At 38.2% G+C, this 17,295-nt stretch overlaps 1 protein-coding gene across 1 annotated transcript in view; it reads right to left on the bottom strand.

Annotated features, from left to right (window-relative positions):
- SLC5A8 (solute carrier family 5 member 8) overlaps window positions 1–16,681 on the bottom strand; it is a 51,578-nt gene extending 34,897 nt beyond the window's left edge. The window contains exons 1-3 of the mRNA XM_031683206.2: window positions 15,194–16,681; window positions 8,587–8,652; window positions 6,524–6,575 (exon numbers count right to left, since the gene is read on the bottom strand). Coding sequence (XP_031539066.2) covers window positions 6,524–6,575; window positions 8,587–8,652; window positions 15,194–15,544 — 469 coding nt within the window. The 5' untranslated portion in view covers window positions 15,545–16,681. The remainder of the gene's footprint in view (window positions 1–6,523; window positions 6,576–8,586; window positions 8,653–15,193) is intronic.
- Between the last annotated feature and the right edge of the window lie 614 nt (window positions 16,682–17,295).

The raw sequence follows: 17,295 nt of genomic DNA, 5'->3' as shown, positions 1-17,295 counted from the left end.
AGAACTGACAAACTGTCAAGTTTATATGGAGAGGCAAAAGACTGAATACTCTATACAGTATTTTTTTCATTGAAGTATAGTCAGTTTACAATATTGTGTCAATTTCTGGTGTACAACATAACGTTTCAGTCATACATATACATACATGTATTCATTTTCATATTCTTTTTCATTATAGGTTACTACAAGATATTGAATATAGTTTACTGTGCTACATAGCATAAATTTGTTGTTTACCTATTTTATTTCTTTTAATTTTAATTTTTTTAATGAAGTATAGTCAGTTTATAATGTTGTATCAATTTCTGGTGTACAGCACAATACTTCAGTCATACATGAACATACATATATTCGTTTTCATATTCTTTTTCACCATATGATACTACAAGATATTGAATATAATTCCCTATGCTGTACAGTATGAACTTGTTGTTCATCTATTTTATATATATTATTTAGTATCTGTAAATCTTGAACTCCCAATTTATTCCTTCCCACTACCTTCCTTCCCTGATAACCATAAGTTTGTTTTCTAAATCTGTGAGTCTGTTTCTGTTTTGTAAATAAGTTCATTTGTCTTTTTTTTTATATTCCACATATAAGTGATATCATATGGTATTTTTCTTTCTCTTTCTGGCTTACTTAGAATGACGATTTACAGGTCCATCCATGTTGCTGCAAATGGCATTATTTTATTCTTTTTTACAGCTGAGTAGTAGTCCACTGTATAAATATACTACAGCTTCTTTATCCAGTCATCTGTCAATGGACATTTATGTTGTTTCCATGTCTTGGCTATTGTAAATAGTGCTGCTGTGAACACTGGGGTGCATGTATCTGTTTGAATTAAAGTTCCCTCTGGATATATGCCCAGGAGTGGGATTGCTGGATCACATGGTAAGTCTATTTTTAGTCTTTTGAGGAATGTCCCTACTGTTTTCCATAATGGCTGCACCAAACTACATTCCTGCCAACAGTGTAGGAGGGTTCTCTTTTCTCCACACCCTTTCTCTAGCAATTTATTGTTTGTCAGCAAAATATTTAAGGAGAAGAACAAAGCTGAAGGACTGACTGTATCTAACTTCAAGACTTTCTATAAAGCTACAGTAATCAGGAGAGTATGGTATTGGTAAAACAAAACAAAACAAAACAAAAAACCAGACAAATAGAATATAGATCAATGGGACAGAATAGAGAAACTAGAAATAGACTTCCATAAATATGGTCAACTCATCTTTGGCAAAGGAGTAGAAGCAATACAATGGACAGAGACAGTCTCTTCAACAAATGGTGCTGGAACAACTGGACATCCACATGCAAAAAAAAAATGAATCTAGACACAGACCTTATACCCTTCACCAAAATTAAATCATGATAGCTCATAGGCCTAAATCTAAAACACAAAACTATTCAACTTTAGAGGATAACAAAGGAGAAAACCAAGACTTCTTAGGTATAATGATGCTTTTTTAGATAAATCACCAAAGACACAATCTATGAAAGAAATAATTGATTAGCTGGGCACCATTAAAATTAAAAACATATGCTCTGTGAAAGACAACAGCAAGGAATTAGAAGACAAGCCATAGACTGAAAGAAAAGTTTGCAAAGGACACATCTGATAAAGGACTGCTATCCAAATTACACACATACACACACACACACAACTCAAAACTCAACAATAAGAAAACAAACAATCTGACTTTAAAATGCGCCAATGATCTTAACAGACTCCTTATAAAAGAAGATATATAGATGGCAAACAAGCACATGAAAAAATGCTCCACATCATATGTCAGCAGGAAATGCAAATTAAAACAACAGTGAGATACCACTAGACGCTTATTAGAATGGCCAAAATCTGGAACACTGACAACACCAAATGCTGGCAAGGATTGAGAATGCAAAATGGTAACAGCCATTTTGGAAGATAGTTTGATGGTTTTTTACATACTCTTATCATATAATCCAACCATTGTGCTCCTTGGTATTTACTCAGAAGAGCTGAAAACTGTATGAAATAGTCTCTCCAAAAAGTTGAAATGAAGTCTGAGAAAGCTTCTAGATCTAGTTCACAAGAAATACAGAGGACTGGAGAACATTAAATGACCCCATGGTGATGCAATCAGTAAAACCAAGAGCCTGGAAAATTAACCAACTGAACCTTTGACATTTGTAGAATATTATCCCCAACAACTACACAATACACATTCTTTACTATAAAAGTATATGGAATGTTCAGCAAGATAGACCATATCTGGGCCATAAAACAAATCTTAACATATTTCAAAGAATTATCATAATAGGTCTCTGACCAAAGCAGTATCAATTTAGAAATTAGTTTAAAAAAAAAGTTTGAAAATCATTAAATATTTGAAAATTATGTAACATGCTTTTAAATAACCCGTGGGTAAAAGAAATCACAAGGGAAAAATTAGAAAATATTTTAACTGAGTGATAATAAAAACACAATGTCCCAAAATCTGTGGCATGCAGATGAAGCAGTACTTACAGAAAAACTTATAACTTTAAGTGTTTCTATTATAAAATAGGAAAGATTTAAAATCAATGATCTAAGTTTCTACCTTAAGAAGCTAGAAAATTTAAGCCCAAAGTATTAAGAAGAAAAGGAAACAATAAATATAATAGCACAAATTAATGAAACAGAAAGCAAACAAAATCCACAGAGCCAAAAACTGGTCAAAAAAAGGACTAGCAAGATACATCAAGAAAAAAAAACACAGAAAATATATCAATATCAGATATAATAAGAAGGGATGGCACTATAGATACCACAAACGTCAAAAAGATAACAAGAGGACACTTTAAACAACTTTATGCCAATGAATTTGACAAATTAGATAAAATGAATTAATCGTAAAAGACACAGTTGACCAAAACTGACTCAATAAGAACTAGAAAATATTAATAATTCTATTAAAGAAACTGAATCCATAAACCAAAACCTTTTTATAAAAACAAACAAACATCAGGCCCAGATGCCTTCATTATGAATTCTTTGAAGCATTTAGGAAAGAAATAGACAGTTTTATATAAACTTGTTCAGAAAATAGAGGAAGGAACACTTCCCAAATCATATAAAGCCAGTATAACTGATAAACAAATCCTGACAAAGGAAAAGTAAATTTCAAACCAATATTCCTCATAAACTGTAAAAATCCTAGACAAAATATTAGCCAATCAAATGCAGCAATATATAAAGAGGTTATGACCAAGTGAGGTTTATCCCAAGAATGAAAATTGGTTTATATATAATTTCCCACATTAACAGTAAAGTAAGGCAAAAAAGAGAGATAAAATCATATAGATAGATAAAGAAGTAGTAAAACTGTCTCTATTCATAAACAACATGAAACTCCTAAGGGATCTGCCAAAAGCTTACTTGAATTAATGAATATATTGAGCAAGTTCTCAGGCTAGATGTTCAACATATAAAAGCCAATTATATTTTTATACACTTGCAAATGATGAATAATTAGAAAATGATATTATAAAACAATACTATTTGCAACAGCACCAAAAACATCAACTACCTAGAAATAAATCTAAGAAATATGTACAAGACTTCAACATCAAAAACTGAAAAACATTACTGAGAGTAATTGTAAAAGGTCTAGGTAAATGGATAAATATACCATGTAATGGACTGGAAGAATATTTGCTTTTGTAAAGTGTCAGTTCAAGTCTTTTTTTTCTAGGTTACTAGTCTTTTTGTATTCATTTTATTATTCCATGAAACAGTAAGTTCAACATCAACAGTCATTAGCAAAATGCAAATTAAAACCACAAAAGATAATAGATCCTACAACTAGAATGGCTACAGTTGAAAAGAAAAATATAAAATGTTGACAAGGATATGGAATAACTAGAATTCTCATACACTGTAGGATAGGATGGGCATGCAAAATGGTACAATCACTCAGAAAAGCTATTTGGCAGTTCTCTTAAATTTTGTATGTGCATCTACCCTGTGCTAGGTCAGAAAAGGTATTTACACTGGCTCCAGGTATTCATCCCCTAAAAATGAAAATGTGTCAAAAAGGAAAGCAAGGCAAAACAAAACCTGTACAAGAATAGTCTTAGCAGCCTTAATGCAAAATAGCCTATAACTGGAAACAGCATCCATCAACAACAGAATGGATAAAAGATTTTGGTAGATGTATATGATAAAATTCTAGCAATAGAAAAAAAAATGGACTACTGATACATGCAGCAACATGAATGAATGTTTCAAAAACATTTTTTTGAGCAAAAGAAACCAGATGCAAAAAGGCACTATACAATTCCATTTATATAAAATCCAAGGACAGGGAAAACTAATTTATGGTGATAAAATCAGACACTGACTGCTTAGAGATTTATTAGAAAGAAGCACAAAAAACTTTTTCTGGGATTTGATGATGGAAATATTCTATATCGAGATGGGTCGTGGTCACACAAGTATACAAAATTGTCAAAACTCATCCAACTATACAGTTAGGTACAGTGAATTTTATAATATACAAGTTATATCTCAATAAAAATGTGTTTTTTATTTTAAAACGCAAGAAAGAGAAACAAGACAAACGAACTAATTACAATTACATAAACTTATTTGGATCCTGATTCTGACAGACACTGAAAAAAAATCAGGGAAATCTGAACACTGACCTCATATTGATGACATTAAGGAACTAAAGTTTTAGAAATGATGAAGGTAAAGTTGTGTTTTAAAAAGCACATCCTGGTAAAAACTTGCAGTTATAGAATACATTAGTTATGAGAATATAATGTACAGCATGGTTAATAGTACTGTATTGCATATTTTTAAATTTGCTAAGAGAGTAAATCTTAAAAGCTCTCATCACAAGAAAAAAATTGTAACTATGTATGATGATGGATGTTCACTAGACTTATTGTGGTGATCATTTTGCAATATATACAAATATTGAACATTATGGTATCCCTGAAACTAGTGTTTTATGTTAATTATACCTCAATAAAAAAAACACATGCTTACTCTAAAAGACATATTGAATTCAGATGAAATGATAAAATATCTCAGGTTTACAGAAAAATAATCTAGTGAGGGAAACAGGGAGTGAATTAAGCCAAGAATTGATAATTATTAGTGTAGAGTTAGCAGTACATTGAGGTTCAATATACTATTCTATTTTAGCATGTTTTAAGTTTTCCATAATTAAACAAAAGTTTTAAAAATTTGTACCTAAAGAATGTTAAATTCCAATTCCGCCAAATGAGTTTCTATTGAGCATCCGTTGTACACCAAGTACCCTGTCTATGCCTGTGCCTGCTGCCTTGGTACAGTAAGATGGACAATTGATGTCCAAGTAGTCAAAATGCCATTTCTCAGATCCTAGTTTACTACTAAGGAGTGGCTCAACATACTGATGAAAACAGAGTCCTTGATTTCTTCACAGATTGAAGGCAGTGCTTTCTTATTCCCCAAACTGTACTTTAGAACCCTCAAGCCAACATCTTTAATTACACTTAAAGCCAACAGGTAACCTATGCAGTGTATAGCTCATATCTTTACATATGAAGTGATCCATTCATGATGCTGGTAATACTGATATGGAACATGCCCGACATTCAGAATTCAAGGGCACACTCTGTAATGATACTGTTGCACTTGATAAATGTAGGCAACAACTATTATCTACGTACCATGAAATCAAGAATGTGGAGTTAGCCTGGGTTTTCCATTTTCTATTAACTTAGGGAATTGCACCACATTCTTCCCATCACAGAGTCCACTTGTCCATTTTGCAAGGAAGTGTTAGAGATAAAGTCACTTCTGACTGATAAGAATTCAAAGGACGTAGTGTTTCCCTGAAGCCTTTTGAGAGTATGACTAACACACAACTTTGCCTCAATAAACAATCTCTGTCTCACTGCTATTATCTACCCAAATCGAGGAGAGTAACTTGTTGATCAGCACGGCCTTCACACATTTGTTTATAAGGATACTATAGCCATCTGTCACTTTTGTCACTAGAAGCAATCTGATATTTCAAACCTCACAAATTTCTTTTTCTTGTATTTTGGTCACAGTAGAAATGGGGAAAAGAAAAGCTTCTTTCCCTGCCAAATTTTACAATGAGACTGAGCCAAGGCGGAATTAACACAGAAGCCTCTTGGAGATGGGTTCCAGGTTACAGCCACAAAGGGAGGAAGTGCAGTCATTTGTGATTGAGACTATAGGAGGCATCCGTTCTGAAGGAATGGAGAATGGCTGGTTGGCACATCCCAGAGAAACAATGAACAGTGAGTGAAGTCCACCCTTCTACTCACTAACCTACAAACGTTTTGGAGCTATCGATCCAGAAACCCAAAGAAGCTGCCAGTGTAGACACTGAGCCTACCGCGCCCCCCTCAAGCTGATACAGGTTACTGGAAGCATTTTTCCACCTCCTTATCTCCCCAAAGAGAGAATAAGAGTAAGCTCTATTAAAAATGAACCCCCAAATGTGAGTGACACATTGGTAACTCTAAAATTTACCTTGACTCAAAGCCAGGGCAGGGGCATAAATAACAATTCCAGTATACAGAATCTAGGGGGAAGAAAGAAAATCAAATAAGTGGTATGAATTATAAAATGAAATATTTATATTTTTCTATAAATTTGATTATGAATTAAAACAGCAGCTTCAATACACTTAACAAAATTTGTCTGTAACTTGAAAAATGTTATTTAAGTGAGGTTGACTCTCCTTTTCCACTTATGGGGTGATCATAGGTTACAAAAATCTTTTATGACCAATTTTGTGTAAAAATATGGACTTTTAATGCAATGCATAGTGTGGATAGTCACTGATCCATCAATTCAAGCTTGAAATACATTTTTCTAGATATAAAAACATTAGAAAGAAAGAATATAAATTTAAAAGTGGACAATTCCTCATTCATATGCTTTCAAATTATTGTTAATCATTGCAGAAATAACTGGGAAAACAGTAAAAAAAAATTGGAAACTGGTTTTTAAAAGTTTGCACACCTACTAATTAAAAGTGCAATTTTGCCCTAAAATCTCCTGAAAGCCAGCGAAAACTCTATTCCATCTCTTTAATATTATTTTGCCATTTTTCATTCATACATTTAACAAATATTTATTAATCTGGTGTACAATAGTTAGTAAGACAAACATGGTCTTTTTTCTCAGAATATCATTTTCACTGCACTTAACCTTTCTAATGTATCACACAGAAGCTAGATCTATGACTACCTACAAAGCATATTATAAAAAGACATATGTTGTATTTGAATGTTTGATTAAATTACATGGGAGATCTCTGGAAGTAAGTCCTTCAAACAGTAGATCCTAAAGCTCCCCTCTTTTTGCAAGAATGAACAAGCTTCCCACAGTCATTATTCTGTTCAAGTTAAAGATTCGAAAATGTGAACACAGGCCACCTTCCTACCACTTGTCCCACTTTTTTATTGGCGTTTCTAACAATAATCCAAAGAGGGTCTGAACTGTTGAATGCAAGCTACCAGCCTCAGCTCTGTGTCAGAATCTCTCTCTACCAGACCCCAAAGGGCTTTTTCCTTTTACACTGCAAGTATTAAGGACTGATATAATTTAAGCTATGTAATTTATAAAGATATAAAATGCAGTTGAGTTAAATAACTTACAAAGGCACTCTTTCATGCTGCAGCGAATGCTTGGGTAGCTTTTGATTGGAGAAACAGAATTCTAAATAGGGATGAGAATGAAAACTCCTTCCTCTAACTCCATTATCAAACTCATCCCTAAAGCACTTAGCTGCCAAATGTCAGATATCAATCACGTGACAATGATCGTGCCAAGCTTCCAGCAGTCTGGCTGAAGAGTGGGAAGCAGTCTTTGTCACTGATTGCTTGGCAAATCTTTGCTTTCCATTTGTGCCAAACAGTGAATGTATACTTGCATATTCTTGAATCACTGGATTATATACTTGGCTTTAAAAACTCCTCCAGAGTGCTTGGTTCTGTTGTTGTACACTCAGCAACTGCTTCAATTGAGTCTTATGGAACAATTTTTTTAAAGACAGCACAGATTCATTTTTTTTAAGTATGCTTTCAAACAAAGAAAATTATTTCCTAATGTCTTCCTATTTCAATTAATTTTTTCAAACCTATTCCTCAACAAGTTGCAAAAATACTATGAAACATACAAATTGCTTTCCCTCTATTACAATTCCTACTATCAGCTACTATAGTTCCTTCAAATATCTCTGTCATCTCAGTAATGCCCTTATGGTTGCTTTGGTGGGGACAGAGGGAGGTGCAATAGGGAAAAGCATATTTTCCTAAAGCAACAAACTGTTGCTTGATCAGTAAAATATTCAGTGTTCACTTAAATCACTGTTTTCCTGGGAAGTAATTAATATGCTGAAACAGTGTTTAATGATCTTAAGGATTAATGCTACGTAGTGACAAGCGTTTTCCTTTTTTGTTTCCTCCTATTTTCAATATCTCTTTTTATATCTTTCATGTATTTACCAAATAAGCTTGGCCCAGATGCCTTGTTTAAAAACATTTTAGATGAAAAAAGATAAAATAATTGAACTGAAAGCTACTTACTGTTAGAACAATGAAGAGGAATGTTCCACAGAGACGAACATATTTGTTAAATCGAAGTTCTAAATACTGTTTCCAAAAAAGGAAAAAATGGTTAATACATGAAACCTCTGGACACTTTTTAAAAATCAGCAGCTTAAGAAGTAAAGGAGTTAGAAATTTAAAGCAACTTCATAACTAATTTGTACTCTGCATTTCTATTTTATTATTTTTAATTACATGTAGCAAAATTTTTTGTTCTAGAAAATTTGTTTTGTACTCTGATTTAGAGTACAGTTCAGTGGATTTTAACACAGACAGAACAGTTCCATCCTCCCCAGAAACCTCCTTCATGTCACTCTTTTGTAGTCAAACCCTCCCCCACTCCTAAACCTTTGTAATCACCAAGTTTTGCCTTTTCTAGAATGTCATACAGATGGAATTATATTCTGCATTTTTATAGTGAGCAGCATTGTCCTCCCCTTTCTCTTGGTATCTACTCAGTACATACATTTGCCTTGATTCACTTAGGGAATCAACCCTTTCCCACTTCAGGCTATTGTGATGGAACCGTCAATCTAGGCGCTCTGCCTCTTCTGACCAAAGGCTGGTCACATGACCCAAGTTCAATCAATCAGATTCTCTTCTCAATGGCGATTTGAATCTTAGAGGCAAGAGACAGAGACAGAAAATGATTGGAGCAGAAGCAGACGATCCTGACAGGGTGGCCTGAAGAGACTGCCCTGGCTTCTGTTCTTTTTACAGTCTGTTTGCTCAGCTTTTCCCTCTATTCTGTGAGCTATCTCCACATCCTTTCAATAAAAATGTTTAACTTAAATCAGCTCAAGTCAGTTCCTGTTCAGAGCCAACCTTGACATCTGCAGTATGTTATGATATATAGGCAGACCTCGGTTTATTGCATGTCACTTTACTGTGTCTCACAAAACCTGTGTTTTTTACAAACTGAAGGTATGTGGCAGCCTTGCATTGGGCAAGTCTATTGGCACCATTTTTCCAACAGCATTTGCTATTTCATGTCTGTGTGTCATATTTTAGTAATTCTCACAATATTTCAAATTTTTTCATTATCATTATATTTGTTATGGTGATCTGTGATCAGTGATCTTTGATGTTACTATTGCAAAAAGATGATGACTTGCTGAAGGTTCAGAAGATGGTTAGCATTTTTTAGCAATAAGGTAATTCTTTAATTAAAGTATGTACATTGTTTTATAGACATAAAGCTATTGTACACTTAATAGACTACAGCATGGTGTAAACATAACTCTTATATGCATTGGGAAACCAAAAAAATTCATGTGACTCGTTTTATTGCAATATTCACTTGACTGCAGTGGTCTGGAATCAAACTCGCAATATCTCCGAGGTAGGTCAGTAGGGTGCTTATCTCCCATTTTATATATCATAATGTATTACAGAGTTAGAATCCTAGGATTTCAGAGCTGGAAGGAAGCTAGGGTCCAAGGCATTCTTTAACTTGAATATTATTAGTACACATAGAATTTTAAGGCTGACAATAGTCTTTTTACCTAGCAGAAAAAAAGAGGAAGGAAAAACTGACATTAGGTAAATATCTTTTCAGAGGAAAAGATACCAGATATTTTTGCTTCATAATCCAGCTAATTTACAGAGTATTTGCTGGATGCACTATCCTCCCAACAACTCCATGAAGCAGTTACTATGCATAAGCGCATGTTAAAGACCAGGGCACTGGGGCTCAGAGATTACACCAAGGTTGCAAGCTAGTAACTGTTAGAGGAACAATGCAAATCTAGAACTATCTGATGCCAAAATCTGTGCATGCAACCACTATGTTATTTGAAATAACAAGTGAACTAACCATATGGCTAAGATTCATCCAGTGTGAATGAGTGGCACTGACACACAGCAAGACCTCCCAAAATAAATGGTGAGTAAAGAGCGTACAGTGCAGCGCACTGGGGGAAGAGTTGCAGTCCTTGTTCCAGCCTCATTCCTGACTTCACGGTCTTGGGGCAGTCACTCAAAATCTCAGTTTCCTCCTTCTGACAATGTGGCTCACAGTAATAATTCTTTCCCCTTCTTACTTTGCAGGGTTTTGGACACTACCAAATGATGGAAATGGATGTGGAAATGTTGTAAACTGTTCACTTAAAAGTAAGACATTAAGAAGCTGGTATCCAAATCCCCATTAGGCCTTGAGATTTTGAATCTCAGTGAATAACATGTGTCAAAATCATCCAAGTATATTTTAGAAGACTTTTCAGAAGACCCAAGAAGTGTCTCGAAGCCTGGAAACAGGACACTGTTTCTTCTTCCAAGTCGTTTTAGTAAAATTATAAAAAATAAATATACATAAATTGCTAGAAAAGGTCTTTTCTAGCATCCAAATTGCTGGAGACTAAAGAAAACTGCAGAGAAAAATGTGATGGAGGCAAGAAATCAACAAGTTGAACCAAATATATATATATACACACACATATATATATGTATGTATATCCCTCCTCACATAAGGCTAACTCAAGACAGAACCAAGAAGTTTTATCACATCTCAATGTTGACTGAAAAAAGTGCACAACATAAGTGAGACTTATGTTTTACAGCAAAGCCTAACTGAGGACTACGGCCCAGGATGGCAGGCTCTGGGACAGCTCTGTGGGACTGTTCCAAAGAGGTAAGAGAGGAGCCAGGATATATAGCAGTATTTGCTGGAAACAAACACATACATGTAGTTGAACATCAAAAGATTACTGCTAATCACAAAAAACAGGTCCCAAGTTAGTGGTTTTAACGCTTTTCTATGCATGGGAAGATGCAAGGCTCTGGGCTTATTGAAATCATTCCTTTCATAAACATCTTAACTACCTAGCGTCAGTACCCTGCTTTTCTCCTTCCTAAATTCCTCTGAGGGCGCACCATGGGGGGTGGCTGCAGTGGCTGATAATTTTCTGGCTACAACATTCTTTGTTTACTGAAATGGCAGGGACATTCTTTGTCCACATCACTGGGCTGCTAAGCAATATCTAAAGACTAAGTCACTGATCAATAAGCTCAGAGAAAAGCTCTAGGATTTCTAGACGAAACTACAGTATAACAGTAGGTGCCCATGTAACTGAGCAGGACCCAATGGACTTTCCCGGGACAGATCCCTGCCCCCAAGTCCTCTGTCTGCCTCTTGTTTGTAGAAAAGCTGTCATCCCCCAGGCCTTCCCTGAGTCACAAAAGCTTGGCTCAAAAATTAATGATTGAAAGGATGTGACCTTGTAGAGACAAATGTAGCAGTTGGGCCAGGAAAACTGGTAACAATTTAAACAGTAAATCAGACATATGGCAGTCACAGAGCCTCTGGTTCCTCCCAAAGTACCTTGATAACAGTATCTGATACACATTTCCCGAGTTGTTTTCAAGATGCTAAAACTCCCACCAAATGGAAGAAGTTAGATACCTGATGACCATAAGCAGGTGGCCCCAGACCTACTGGAGCCTGAGGATGGATAATGGTAACCCCTGTGACACTGTCCTGTTTCCTCATCATCAACCAATCCCAGAATGATGCACAAGCTGATCACATATCCTGTGACCCTCTTATCCCTCAAACTGCCTTTAAAAACGCTCCGCTAAAATCCATTGGGGAGTTCAGGTTTTTTGAGCATCATCTTCCCCCGACTCCTTGTCTGGCACCTTTACAACAAATGCTGCACTTTCCTTCACCACAACCCGGTGTCAGTAGATTGATTTTACTGCCCACAGGTGAGCAGGACAAGGTTTGGATCCGGTAACACCTATAGTCAGACAAGATCTCTCATAGTCCTCAGTGCTTTGAATAACTTAGGAATGCTAAGACTTCTATTGAATTTAAAAAAAAAAAAAAGAAGAGTCTGGGCAACTTAGTTCAAACACATAGATTTTGCTGGATACAGAAAGATCCTCAAGAAAGAAGCTGTGAATGAAATTGGATTCCTGTGTGATATTTCTTATCTGTGGGCATGGGCGTTTCTAAACACCCATCAGGACTATACCTTGAAGGCAATAATGGTAATAAATAGATATCAAAAATGCTTCTGAACAGCTAATTGTAGCTAACAAACTATAACTAGGGAGAGATTCCATACGTGAGTAAGTAGACCAGGGTACCTCAGTGCTGGGATTCTTACTCTGTAGAGTTGGTTCTACCTCTCAGGATAAAACAAACAAAAAATTCCTCAAGAAAGTGTTTTCCATGACCCACCATCAGGGGCATGGCATGTTACCTAATTTCTCTGTCCCCAGTTGCCTGGCATCCACTAGTCATAGACAACTCCAGTGTGCCCACCACTCCACATGTCCTGCATGTGTTCTAAGCTCTGCTTGGGTTATAATTCCCCAGAGCCTTCAGAAGCAGTCAGTATGCACCACTGCACAGCCTCAGGCACGTGTTCACTTTGCTTCACACTCTCTTGTGTAGCTTAGCTTCTTAATCCAAATCTCTTTGTCTGCAAAATGGGGCTCTCACAGTATCTCCTTTATCAGGGTGATTTTGAGTATTGAGCCAGATAATGCATGTAAAACAGGCAGCCCAGGGCCCAGCCTGTATTAAGCATTCAGTAAACATTAGCCTTTTGCCATTTTTAGCTGGAACCCTGCTAACTTAGCCTCCACCACTGGAAACGTGTGGAAAATCAGTTTCTGGCTGAGTTAATGTTGCTGCCCCAAAGAGGTATGGGTCAGTGATTATGTGTGAAGCATTCATCTATGGAGACTGAAGTCCTCTTGCCAGGGTCTTCAAACGGTTTCTGGGTTTTGGAGTTGGTTAACTGCAGATCAGAGCTCACAGACTCAAATGCCTACAGATCTCATCTGGTAAAATACACAAGTGGATGGACCAGGTGTTCATTTATTAATGGGCTGAAATATTTCTCATGTCCACTAAGAAGTATGTTCTCTCACATCACCCTCAAAGCAGGAACTTCCTTCTCCCCTGTCCATTTTCCCTTCTGAATTTTTGATAAAAAGCTGAATGCAGATAGATCTGTCTACCATCAGAAAGCAACCACGCAGATACAATGAGGAGGCCTCAACACAGAAATTAAGAGGGAGTGAGAGCAATGGCTATAAACTGGGGTTCCTATGGCCGCAGGGACTATGAGCCCAGTGTCACCAATCTTCTAAGTTTCAAAAGAAGCCAGAATCTGGAATTTTACTTGACTTCCCATCATTACTAAATGCTAAATAAACTTTTTTCAGAACACTATAAGGGTTTAAAAAAAAAAAGGACCTAAGACTGTGTTTAGTTTAGGGCAGTCAATATGGAACCTTTGAGCAAAACACAGAAATTCCATCCTGCTCACTTCTGGGGTAATGACTAAACTTTCCCAAACACAGTGACCAGAGTGCAAAGAAGGCAATGCTGCCCAAGGGCCACCTCACCCTGCAAGACATCACTAAAGCCCAGGCAATTTGTCACCAACACTTGTGCCACTGGGGCTCCGTCCCCAGCACCAGTTGAACCAGCCTCACTAAGAAACCACCTTCCAGTGCCTCTGGGTTGGGGCAAATACTACATAATTTCAAGGACAAAGCTGGCTGCTGAGAATGAGGCTCTGAGCCCTCTGGATAATGGCTTATTAGAGGGAAAACTTTGCAGATTTGTCCCTGGAGCTCATGGAACTGGGCCAGACCACTCCCCTGAGCTTTTATCCTCCCCTGACACTCCCATTCAATAGCTCTTTAAACTAAACCAAACATTTGCACTATCTTTACAAAACCCTTTTCGGCAGACAACTTGAGAAAACCAGTAACCAGTAGACCTGCAACTGGAAAGACGGTTTTCCTCAACCATCTTCCTAAGAGAAAGAAGGAGAGAAGGAAGAGCTGTTTAAGAACCTTGTAGCCAAATTTCCCCAGTGATCCCAAGGTAACCACCTCTATCATCACTACCCAAATACTTACTGCCAACACTTATTCAGCACTTACCCTGTGCCAAACACCATTCTAACTGCTACATTTGCATCTCATTTAATCTTCCCAACAACTGGATGAGGTAGGTGGTGGTATTTCCATTTTGAGATGAAGAAATAGGCACAAAAGGTTAAGTAAGTCATCCCAGGTTATCCAGCTAGTTAAGTGTAGAATCTGGTCTCAGACACTGGGACAAGAGATAACAGCAGCTAAATTCAGGTGTCTGCCTCTCTGTGGAAGGTATGCACAGAGAGGGAAGGGTGGGAAGAGAACACAGGCTTCTCCACTATCTTGGAAAAGTGAGTGGAGCCTGATGAAGAGAGGATTCATTTCAAGAAAGAGCTGAGAGTTGAATGACATATCTGCCCCCAAGATAGTAAGTTTAAAAAATATTTCCCCTTGACTTGGAATCAAAGATGTTAAAGCTGAAAGAGCCTTAGCGAGCACTTGTTCAAATAACTCAGTTTACTTTGGGAACCTCTCTTTTTCACTGAGCTCATGAGAGGAAGTCCTAGGTTTTTTCCAACCTTTATAGGACATCTCTCCCTAAAAGAGGAGGGCGAGAGAGATGATGGGCTCGGACAGGGAGAGACCTCGATGTGGTGGTGAGTCTGCCCCCAGGAAAATCCCTCCAGGAGCCTGAAAAGTCCACCAACCTCTCGCCGCCTCTCCCCAGACCCCCTTCACACTTTACCTCGTAGGTGCTGGTAACTCCCAGTTTGTAGAACACCGGAAGGAAGACCTCCGCGCTGATGACCACCACAAGGAAGAAGGTGATGGCAAAGATGCTGAATATGGCCCCAAAACGGTAGACCTCAGACGGGGAGCCCAGGACGGTGACCGCCGACATGAAGCTGGCGGCGAGGGACAGCGCCACCGGCACGGCGGTCATCCTGCGGCCGCCCATCAGGAAGTCCTTGGGGGTCTGCTGGCCGCCCGCCGCGAAGGCATGGTAGATGCCGACGACGGCCGAGATGAGCAGCATCGCGGCGAACACGACGTAGTCCCACACCACAAAGGTGCCGATGCCCCGCGGTGCCTCCATGGCCGCGCGGTCGCCGGGTCCCTGCGCGCAAACTGGCGGCGCCGCGGCGCGCAGTCGGAGCTGGAGCTTTACCTGCGCGCCCGGCGCTCACTTCTTATTCTCGGGCGCCGCGAGCGCGGCGGGCGTGGCGCCCTGGGGGGATCAGACGCGTCCGGCAGGTGTCGGTCCCCGCGGGCCCGCAGCGTCCCGCAAAGGAAAAAGGGTACGCGCCGGCGGCAGCCTCCGCGCCCCCCGCAGCCAGCAGAGCCCTGGAAGTGGGACTTCAAGACAACCCCCACACCCACGCCGCGTTGCGTTCTCACCGGGTGCCAGGCCGGGGTGGCTCGGATCGCCGAGCGCCACGGACACCCGGGCAGGTGAGAACTGGAACGTCCAGCTGCCTCTGGCGAGTCCACAGAGAGCGCTCAGAGAAAATTTTATCAAGAGGCACCCGAGGGGACGCACCATTTAAATGAGCAGGTGACCGATGGGGGAGTGTGGGTCAAAGGGCAACTGTCTCGCCTTCACTTTTAACTTTTCACTTCAACAGACCCGGGCCCTACGGGAAGATACACATGGAGTTTTAGACTGCCTTATTTGATAAATTAATGGGCGATTTGGGTGACAGTGAGCAGTGAGCTGAATTCCCAGTCCTTAGGCAAGTAAGCGGTTATAAAGGAGAGAAATAAGTCTGTGCTATTGGTTGCCTGTGTTTGCATTCAATAAACAATTTTGATCCCCAACAGTTTCTCCCACAAATGATAGTTACTATAATAATAATAATACCTACTATTTAATGAGCCTTACCATATGACTTATAATGTGCTTGGTACCTTATACATTAACCACTGTAATTCTTATTATTGCCCTTGATACAAGAATCGTCTCCATTTTTCCAATGAGGAAACTGGTTTACAAAGATTAAAGCACCTGTCCAAGGAAACGGTGGACATTACAATTTTTAATCCAGGTCTGGTATCAGAATTCGTTTTCTTAATCACAAGGCTATATATACCTTGTAGAGTTCAAATTTAGACAAATGTTAACTGTAGATACAACTATGTACACTTAAATGAAGACACGTGAAAGCATATGGAAAACGAGATCATTGCCAGTATTAGCACTCAGGACCTATTTTAAGTGGCTTGCTTTGAAATATTACTAACAACACGTAAAACAATGTGATTCTCAGGTTTTTCTTCCAAAATAGACCCTCTGGACAAATATGCTCCAGCATAGGTCTATTTCAAGCCATCCTTCTTCATTTTCATACATTTTTATAACTTACCAGTTGATCCTTGGTAAACAATCCACAGAATGCATCTAGACCAACCCAGCATATGAAGAAAGCTATATCAGATTTTACTTCTTTGTAAACTGATGTTATTATTTAACATTTCTGAAAGAAAATAAAGATGGAAATAGAAGCTAAATCCAAGTAACTCGATTATTTAAACAACTATGTGGTTTGGAATTACACCCTACCTGTGTGAAATTTACTATATTTGCACTTATTATGACTCTTGGACAGAGACAAGATTTTCTCCTGCTGTCACTGCCTGGTGCTTAAACTGTCACTATGAAACAGCATCACAAAAGTTATAAGCATCCAGTGCATGTGGGGTTCTTCCATCTCCATCCAAACTGTAGTGCTTTACTTATAAAGATGATCCCTCCCAAGATTCGCTGTGCACTGCCAGTGTATGCTACCCCCAATTTGCATCCTGCCAAAGGATTAAGTGAGATGATGTGTTCTCTGGATGTGATGGCTT

The sequence above is a fragment of the Vicugna pacos genome, chromosome 12, assembly GCF_048564905.1.
Source record: "Vicugna pacos chromosome 12, VicPac4, whole genome shotgun sequence".
Classification (NCBI taxonomy): domain Eukaryota; kingdom Metazoa; phylum Chordata; class Mammalia; order Artiodactyla; family Camelidae; genus Vicugna; species Vicugna pacos.
The sequence above is the reverse complement of the archived record's forward strand: the minus strand, read 5'-3'. Positions and strand labels throughout refer to the sequence as shown.